The sequence below is a fragment of the Saccostrea cucullata genome, unplaced genomic scaffold, assembly GCF_032062105.1.
Source record: "Saccostrea cucullata isolate Sc308-1 unplaced genomic scaffold, CSIRO_AGI_Scuc_v1 ctg9553, whole genome shotgun sequence".
In the NCBI taxonomy this organism is placed as follows: domain Eukaryota; kingdom Metazoa; phylum Mollusca; class Bivalvia; order Ostreida; family Ostreidae; genus Saccostrea; species Saccostrea cuccullata.
Window position 1 is genome coordinate 13,957 of NW_026924815.1, and position 10,297 is coordinate 24,253.

General features: G+C 33.6%; 1 protein-coding gene across 1 annotated transcript; it reads right to left on the reverse strand.

Moving 5' to 3' along the window:
* Positions 1-1,044: 1,044 nt before the first annotated feature.
* Positions 1,045-10,266, reverse strand: LOC134267356 (biogenesis of lysosome-related organelles complex 1 subunit 3-like; the record flags this gene model as incomplete). The annotated part of the gene is made up of 5 exons (XM_062749576.1): positions 1,045-1,322; positions 2,670-2,791; positions 3,194-3,213; positions 7,034-7,118; positions 10,167-10,266. Coding segments are annotated over 5 exons (447 nt in total), but the record flags the coding sequence as incomplete, so codon positions are not given.
* Positions 10,267-10,297: the final 31 nt, after the last annotated feature.

Here is a 10,297-nt window from a genome sequence, read left to right on the forward strand (position 1 = left end):
CCACGTCTTTACGTTAATCTCAGAAGCGATCCTGTGCTGCTGACGTTACACGTGGTCTGCTTATAATATTGCAAACAGGGTGTTCCTTGTTAATGGTATACGTTTTATAGGGCAGATATGGTGCTGTGTGTAACATGAAAACTTTTTGCGATTGAAGACTGTGGTACACGTTCTTCGAGTCGTCCATATTCCTTTTTGTGCTTTGTAACATTCAGATGCAGCATTTTAAGATAGCGTCAATTTTCAGATAAAACCAGAATCAAAATATCGTGAAACCCAGCTTTTGATAGCCCCTTTGTGCCTTAAGGAATCGCATCAGAAACCAACAAACGAAAATTGAGAATTGTGCAAAATCTGGTCCATTTGTCTGTGAAATTTGTAGAATAGCTGAACAGTGAACAATTGCGTTAAAAAATAAGGCATTTTACTCGAATGAATCAGAGCCATCTAAAAACTAGAGGTACTGAGAGCGATGAGCTCACTAAATGATACCCCCCGCCTCCCATATGGTTTTAACTGGTGAAAAAGTCCATGTTTTCCTGTGGCCGGGAAACCCAAAATATGTGTCGGATCAAAAAGTAAAATAGGTGCACAATGGCAATATGTAATAAAGATTCTGTGAAAGTTTCATCAAATTTCATTCAGTGGTATGAGAGGAGTTGCGGATAAGAGATGGGTACCCCAAAGCGTAACAGACGGACGGACGTACAGACGGCTAGACGGACGGACGGACGGAAATACCGATTACTATATACCCTCCCGCTTTTCAAGCAGGGGATATAAAAATGTACATCAACATTTGCAGACAGACGTGTTCGTTTATCTCAAATGTGACAGACAAGTTAATTAATCACATGAATTTTCATAGTTTAGCATCTTCAGCAGATACAGTTACCTTTCTTTGCACGTTCATTATTTTATTCTAGTTACATAAAGTTAATATTCGTGTTCAGCTTTATCACATTGTGATGCAATAATCCATTTTCTTCGAAATAATAGTTCTTATGCCAGCTTTTTCAAGCCCAGGTATTATAATAGCTTAAACTTATTCAATAAAATTTATTTTCTATTTATATTTTATATTTCAGAGTATTGCTGTAAATGCAAAATTAATTATTAAATCACCAAATCAAATAAGCATTTTTTAAAATGCAGATTTTACAGTCATAATCTCTCTCTCTCTCTCTCTCTGGTCTTTTCATCTATTGCACTGACGAACACATGTTAATATCTGGCAAGATTTGACATGACGTTACAATGTCCACTTTGTCCTCGAGATGAAACAGGTCGTTGGTCAGTAGCTTCATGTTATGATTGACATCCTACAAATACAACAGAAAACAGGTCATTAGTCAGTAGCTTCATGTTATGATTGACATCCTACAAATACAACAGAAAACAGGTCGTTGGTCAGTAGCTTCATGTTATGATTGACATCCTACAAATACAACAGAAAACTTCAGACTCAATATATGTATAACCAACTGTTTTTTTAGACACACTAACTTTGTGTTTATTCCCCTCTTATTCATCACAAATTGATTTATAAAAGCATCTTTCATAATGGGAATTAATTTTTTTGAACTAGTTTTTCCCCCCAGATAATCTCTTTAAAACAAACTTAACGGCATTTTCCTCCGTACTGAAGAACAACCTTTTATGTTTGTAAGGCGCAGTTGTATATTAATGGAAACCAGAGGAATTGAATTATTTGACTTATTTTAGCTTCCTCTGGAGAGACAGTCTATTGATTGGTTATATATGTGTCCTAGCTGTAATAAAAATAAAGGAAAAGAAGTTTGAAAACTGAAGTCTTTTGTGAATTTTAAGATTCCATAGCAAGTAACTCCATAAAATTCAGTTAGCCACCTCTGCAATTAAGCTGTATTGATTGATCACCTGCAGATTAATCTTATCATTGTCTGCTCTCCCACAAACATTGTAAAAAGACAGCGTTCATTTCCTGCTGTTCCCACTTATCAATTCTTACACATTCTCAGCTTACCACTTTTGATATTTTCTGTAAAGGCAAGCGACTATTTATAAATTTATAATTGTTACAAAGAAAAAAATCACAAGCAGAGAGAACATTCTACAAATAAATCAAAAAGACCTTCAAGAGGGAAATACATGTAACATGGCTACACATAGTCTACTGACACATTCCTTTTACCTTATTCTGTTATTGTAATACTTCTTTCTTCAGTTGGCATGGTTAATGACCATGAGAGAGTTACATGTACTGACAGGCTAAAGTTACAATGATCAGTGTTGTAACCAGACAGAGTGACTGTGAACACTAACACTAACGCATGAATACAAACTTAGCATGAACTTGGTTGTGAACCTGACAAAGTTAATTGTAACAATAAAAATTTACCATAGTCTAGCTGTCTTGAAACCTAAAGAGCATCACTGAAAGTACAAACTTGCATGAACAGTGTTGTGACTTAGTGGTTCTAACAGTACAAAGTTGCCATGGACAGTGTTGCCAGTTACTAGTAGTGGTACTTGCAATACAAACTTACCATGAACAGTGTTGTGACTTAGTGGTTCTAATAGTACAAAACTTACCATGAACAGTGTCCAGACCTTACATTACTTATGTACAGTACAAACTAATGACCAGTGTTGTAACTCAGTGAGAGCTGTCAATCACACAAACTTACCATGATCAATGCCTGTGACTTGTGAAGCTGAAGACTTGTGTTGTGTAAATCTTTAGCAGACGCCAAATACATCTGATGTACAGAATCCACAAGGTGTCTGCGCAGACCTGCATTTTTCTCTCCTAAATTTTGATTAAACAATATATATATAATATATAGCAAAGTTTAGACAGATTGAAATGAAAACATCTGAATATCAAATGAATTAAATAACTGTGTTTTAGATTCCAGGAATGACTTGATTTTTAAGAATATAATATATGTGATTGACCTTATTTTATACAGTGACTAGATTTAGTTGTTCAGTTAAGTTAAAAGTAATCAAATCTCCTCTTCAGTGAAAAATCAAATGTTAAATTCACAAAATATTTATTTAACACCTCAGTAAGATCTGTTTAGATTTAAACTTTCAGGCAGTAAACATTTAGGCTGAAAACTGAATATTGCATGCAAATTTCAATTTAATACTGCATGATATGTCTACATTAATACCACTTTGTATATGTCTTCAAAAATCTACTTACTCAACTTTTTATGTAGTAAGCTGGAAACAAAAGAAAACTTTCAGTTATTAAACAGACAAATAAAGTTGCAAGTAGTACTAAATAAATTTAACACAATATGTAAAATTATACAGAATAACATTCCGATCATTTTGAATGAAGTTCACCAAAGGAAATTTTAAAAAATACAGAAAATATTCTTAGTTGTATTTAAATGTTCTGAAGAAACAAGGGTCTGTATTTCACACTGCTCACCTATGTCACCTTAACCCTCCTTTTCTTCATTACAAGATTTTACAAAAAATTCCAACTTTCTTCAAATGGATAAAATCTTAGCCTGTATTGTGCCCCCCCTAACTTTGTATCTGCACTAAGGATATCTGAGGATGATTGTGTCTCTTTATTCTACTCATTCTGCTGCTGTTCTTGAGAAGAAGATTTTTACTCTTCAATGTATACTGAAAGGAAAAAGAAATGCAGGTTAACATAATATGCAAAATTTTCTTTACCGCATGACCAAAAATTACAAAAATTGGACAGGTGACAATCTTGGTTACTATGCATAAAATCAACGTTCAGAATTACTTAACCGTTAAATGTATGACGTCACGTTGGAAAAGTGCTAAAAAGCCAAAAACACGTGCAACTTGATTACGACAAGTTAGACAATGATCTTTTTGTACCATTTTATGCATTTGAGGTATACCCATTGATTTTCAGTACTTTTAGACGAAATGCATTTCTTACAATCTTGTAACAGTTGACATGTACCTCCGACCCATTGTAGCTGAGGTTTAGTAAGACTTTTTAGCAAATAATCACATTTACCCACTCGACTAGTCTCCGTAAAGTCCATCTTTTTCTCATTGAACATCTGTGAAATTAAGTGGAAGATAGGGTTCAAAATGCCGAAGATGGTCTCTTGAACTAAGGGTTATCTTGTTGAAAAGGTTGAGAAATATTCCTATTTGTAGGATAAATACAATGATGAACTCAGTGCAAAGGAGAAACAAGACTGTGACAGATGCGCGAAGTAGACATTGAAGATGATGAGAATTTTTAATTTTCACTTCTGTGGGTATGGTCATATCAGTTTCAATAACTTACTAATTATGTGACAAAGTCTAATGAAATTTTGGTTACATTTTTAATAAAGATGATTTTAAACGTTAGATAGGAATACTGAAAAAATACATAGTGAAAATAAAATTATTTCACCTCTAAAGTTTACCCTGTATATATTCCCATGTAAATCTTTTATCTTCCTTTGTTGTTTCAACCTAACCATTGAAGGGATATGTCAATTGAATAAACTTGTAATTGCACTAATTAACTGACATGTTAATATTAGGTTCATTAGAGGCATTACTATTACCTGTTAATATTAGAATAACTAGAGGTATAACTAACCCATTAATATAGGCTTAACTAGAGTTTTTACTAACCCGTCATATTTTGGTTAAATCAAGATGAAACTATAGCCTGTTAATTTTGAGATTACTAGAGGTATAACTAACCTGTAAATATTGGATTTACACGAGGTAAAACAAAATTGTTTATATTGAGTTAACTAGAAGCATTAGTAACCTGTCATACATGGGATTAATAGATGTATATCAAACCTGTCATACATGGGATTACTAGAGGCATAACTAATCTGTCATACATGGGATAATTAGAGGTATAACTAACCTGTAATACTTGGGATTACTAGAGGCATAACTAACCTGTCATAAATGGGATAATTAGAGGTATAGCTAACCTGTAATACTTTGGATTACTAGAGGTATAACTAACCTGTCATACTTTGGATTACTAGAGGCATAACTAACCTGTCATACTTTGGATTACTAGAGGCACTACTTAGTACTAACCTGTCATACTTGGGATTACTAAAGGCATAACTAACCTGTCATACTTTGGATTACTAGAGGCATAACTAACCTGTCATACTTTGGATTACTAGAGGTATAACTAACCTGTCATACTTGGGATTACTAGAGGTATAACTAACCTGTAAATATTGGATTTACACGAGGTAAAACTAAACTGTTTATATTGAGTTAACTAGAAGCATTAGTAACCTGTCATACATGGGATTAATAGATGTATCTCAAACCTGTCATACATGGGATTACTAGAGGCATAACTAACCTGTCATACTTTGGATTACTAGAGGCATAACTAACCTGTCATACTTTGGATTACTAGAGGCATAACTAACCTGTCATACATGGGATAATTAGAGGTATAACTAACCTGTAATACTTGGGATTACTAGAGGCATAACTAACCTGTCATACATGGGATAATTAGAGGTATAGCTGGCCTGTAATACTTTGGATTACTAGAGGTATAACTAACCTGTCATACTTTGGATTACTAGAGGAATAACTAACCTGTCATACTTATATAATAGTGTTGCATTATGCGTGTACTATGCCTAAATAGTAGGCAGGGTTTGACACATGGTGCACGAGCAGGAGGCGAGTGCACTATGTGTCAAACCCTGCCTACTATTTAGGCATAGTACATGCATAATGCAACACTATTGTTATTATTATGCTGACTGTTGTAATTATTTATGCGGCAATCCATTTGAATTTTTCATGAAAATATCGGTGCTAACACAACGCACTTGCAAGAACTCATTCAAAATCTTCATGCTAAAATTGGTTACATGCTTAGTTATTTTGGTTACTAGTATTTTCTCTAAATAAGTCAGGATTTTCTGTCCAAAAGCAACTCATCTTTATTTTCTGTTTTGTTAGTAAGACTTATTTGTTTGCAGACGTCGATTCTCATTGATAATTGTCTTTAACATCCTTCAATCAAGCATCATATAAATAAGCGTTTTAATGACCCTACGAAATCAGTTCATCTAACGATCTGTATGTAATTAGTTTGAAACTTTGTTGTACATATTAATCTAAGGTTCCTTAGAATAATATAACTGTTTTCAAATAAAATGTGTCTATTTTCTCCTTCTTGTGTCAATTGTATAAATTAAGTTTATATATTTTATAAAATTCTACCAATTAGTGATCGTCTCTGTGGCATAATCGATAAGGCATCGGACTGACAATCTCATGGTCGCGAGTTCGATCCCCGGCGTGTGCACTGAAGAATTTATTTCAGTAAATAAAGCCATGCACTATTTCGGCATAGTATGTTTACGCTATATAAATCCTTAGACCACTATGCGAGAATAGTAGGGTATGGGCTATATAGAGACAAACTGACAGGAAGCATAATAATTTGGATTACTAGAGGTATAACTAACCTGTCATACTTTGGATTACTAGAGGCATAACTAACCTGTCATACTTGGGATTACTAGAGGCACTACTTAGTACTAACCTGTCATACTTTTGTTTACTAAACAGTCAGGGGTGTGACTGAAATCCATCATTTTTAAAAATGATGATTTCTAGTCATTAAATTGATTCTTAATAATACAGTCATTGGATTACCTCTGATATTAACAATGACTGTATTTCATTATTTTTTATCAAATTGTTATGGGCACACTTAATTATCTCATTAGTTTTACAGGGCGCACTAAATTATTTTGGTTTCAATTACTTGTCAAGATGTTTCTCTACACAAGGGTCTATGGCAGGATCGTGTACTATATCTAATTACTGTAGTAAATGGGTTGGAATAATTGACTTGGGAATGGAAATATGATGAAAAGAAGTCATATTTACAAAAATAAGAAGAACGTGTACATTATGTACTTACCTTAGTAGAAATGACCATTATCAATCATTTTTAAAAATGATGGATTTCAGTCACACCCCTGACTGCTAAAGGCACTACTAACCTGTCATACTTTTGTTTACTGAAGGTATAACTAACCTGTCATACTTGGGTTTACTAGAGTAAAGTTTGGGAGCTGAAGTCAAATGAGGTGGATCTTGCAGTCCACTTTGTCTTGTGTCCACTGAAACAGATACAATTAAATCCTGTCTTAAATGATTATTAAACTATTAAATAAGTAAAAGAATAAGCAGGATCTTTATTTTCTATTAAGTTTATTTCTTCCCACAAGATTTGAACATAGTTAACAGGCTCTATATTTTTTATTCTTCACAAATAACCCTGCTATAGAATAAGCCTGAATCTATACCTTTGATTCAATTTATTTTTTCATGCATAACTTTGCAATAGATTACTTGATATCACGATTACTTAATTTAGCGGAACTATTTCATGATGGAGGTAGGAATGAGGGCAAATATGCTATTGAATACAATGCAAGATGGATCATTGTAGAATTTATAAGGACAGATAACAGACCTGCTTACCCATATCATCGTTTCTCAGTATTTTTTATTAGATTTATGCTTGAGATTTGGCAGTTGCCAGTAAGATTTAACTTTCCATCAATTTTACATATTTTTAAAGAGAACAACTGCTTTTCTGATTTCAAAAACTTGGTTTAACAACATGGTCTTTGTCATTTTATAATACCACAGCGTTTTGGCAACCCGAAATCACTTAAGTGTTTGAAATCTTTCTCTTTTTTAGTGATTCAAAAGCATGAAACGAAGACAGATCATAACCAAAACTAAATGCTAATTCGAAATGAACATATTTTCGATTTCCATATTTTCATAATGGCAAATCGTGAGACATTTTTTAAACTAAAAATCCGTACAAAATACGGCGAAAACGTAAGAGTAAACAGGTCTGGGATAAATTAATATATTAATTATATATCATAAATATTAATTGATATATCTCTATTATTATTATATAATATAAATATTCCTGGTGGAATACCTTGCTAAACAATCGCTGAACCAGCCTTATCAATTTTTGAGAGGATCTAATCCTAAAATGTTACATTTTTTACAATATTTTCAACTAATTGGACTCTTCTCATTAAATTATCATTGAAAATTGTCATATTTTAAAGCTGATAAAATATTCTAAACTTTCCTTATTTGACAATCTACTATTTGGAGTTCAATCCTTGGTAATGCATTATACTTTCGGCATAAAATTGTTTGAATCATTCGATTGTCGATACTGTAAACAATGTCATGTGCCCCAGAAATCTTGAGAGATTTAGAGCTTTCTTGACTCCCCTACAAAAGAGCGGTAGTAAGCTAAATAACTGCAAGGTACTTGAGATATTACCTATTGGGAAATCCTTTGATTGGGGTATTTAAAAGTTGGCTCTTTACCTATGATTGGTGGCACAGTCAAACTTCATTTTCTTGAACCTGATGGGGCTGAGAAAAAACTTGGAGATATCCAAGGATTCGAGATGTTGAAGAAAGGTAAAATATACTGTATAGGGGATTAATTTCACGGGTTGTAATTTTCACATTTTTCTCTCATCTGACACGATCGCGGTTTCTTGAATTCGCGGAATTGGTATATAATAAAAGTTACCTCCCTTGTCTATATTTGTTTAATCCATACCATAGCTACATGTAAACGACATTCTTCAGCGTTGTTTTTATTTCACGAACAGGGTAAGTTTATATAAAATTGATTGATTGAATTAATATAAAATTAAAACAAGTGCAGTTATTAAAAGCACTACACTCTAAACATCAAATGACTTTCCTATATGGTATTACGATGAGTGCATGTGCACCCAAGATCTTCAATACAACGCGGCAAAAAAAACACTGGACGGAAGTAAATGTGTTTATGTAGTTCGCCGAAATAATATCTTCCACATCTTCAGTAAATTCGATATTTATTTAGATGATTTTTTAAAACCAAAATGTTGATAAAAACTAATATGCATGATAATGCAGGAAACAAATACACGTGGTAAAATTACTAGTAGTTACGCACGGGTAATCAAAACCCATGGCCCATGTGTTTTGATTGATGAAACATGTAGCGTTGGCTATTAAAACAGCTTTTGAACAAACACGAGTTATTATCTGCCGGTTTGAATTAAAGTAAAGCGTGATAATTAAAATAATTAAAATAATTGAACGACGAGTACTACTCGTAATTACTGAAACGACCATATACTGCATGTTCATGTATATCAACCTGTCGTAGTCAACCTATCGTAGTCTATTCTCAAATTTCCAAATAAAGCATGGAGATTATTGAAAATTTATTCACTGTTTCTTGAATTCGCGGATTTATTAACACCGTGAATATAGCGAATATTAACACCGCGAGTTATTTTCCCCCTATACAGTACTTAAAGAATATGTGGTTGGGACTTCCACATTCTTCAACATATCCATGTTCTTCAAGATACCAAAGTTTAACTGTATTGTTTAAGCAGGCTCTTTACATTTGATTAGGGGTATTTATAAACAGGTTCTATACCTTTGATTGTGTATGTATAAGCAGGCTCTTTACATTTAGTTATGTAACTATGTATATGCAGGCTCTTTACATTTGATTGGGGGTATGTATAAGCGGGTTCTGTACCTTTGATTGGGGGTATGTATAAGCAGGTTCTATACCTTTGATTGGGGGTATGTATTATTAGTTACAGGGTATGGGATGATACCTGGTTTCATACCTTTTATGAAATTTACTAACCAGGATCAGGGTATGTAACGGATGTAACATTTACTTGGTTAGTAAATTTCATACCTGGCGAGTAATACCTCGACCGGAGCCGAGTCAGGTATGAAATTTACTAATCGTAAGCCAGGATTTCATCCCATACCCAGGTATGTCACTAAAAGACTATGTAACGAATTTACCCCACCGATGAAACATTCTCGTTTCATCTGTGGTTTATAAAAGATTTTCTCTGCTAAATGCTTTGTCAGGCTTATACTGTGCCTATCATGACATCATGTTATGTTTGTTACGTACTACATCGACCGGGTATGGATTTACAACTGACCGGGTATAGATTTGCAACTGACCGGGTATAAGTAATCCACCTCCTTTAACCAATTGAAAGCTAGGATTTCACGGAAAAATCAACAGAGATGGGGTAAAAGCAGGTTCTATCCCTTTGATTGGGGGTATGTATAAGCAGGTTCTATACCTTTGATTGGGGGTATTTCTTCATCCTCTGATTCTGAAGCCTCTCCTGATATAGATACAGCATTCACTTGGTCCTCACTTAACAGTTTTTTCTCCTGAATATAAACAGTTTAGTGTCAATTAGTTTATTAT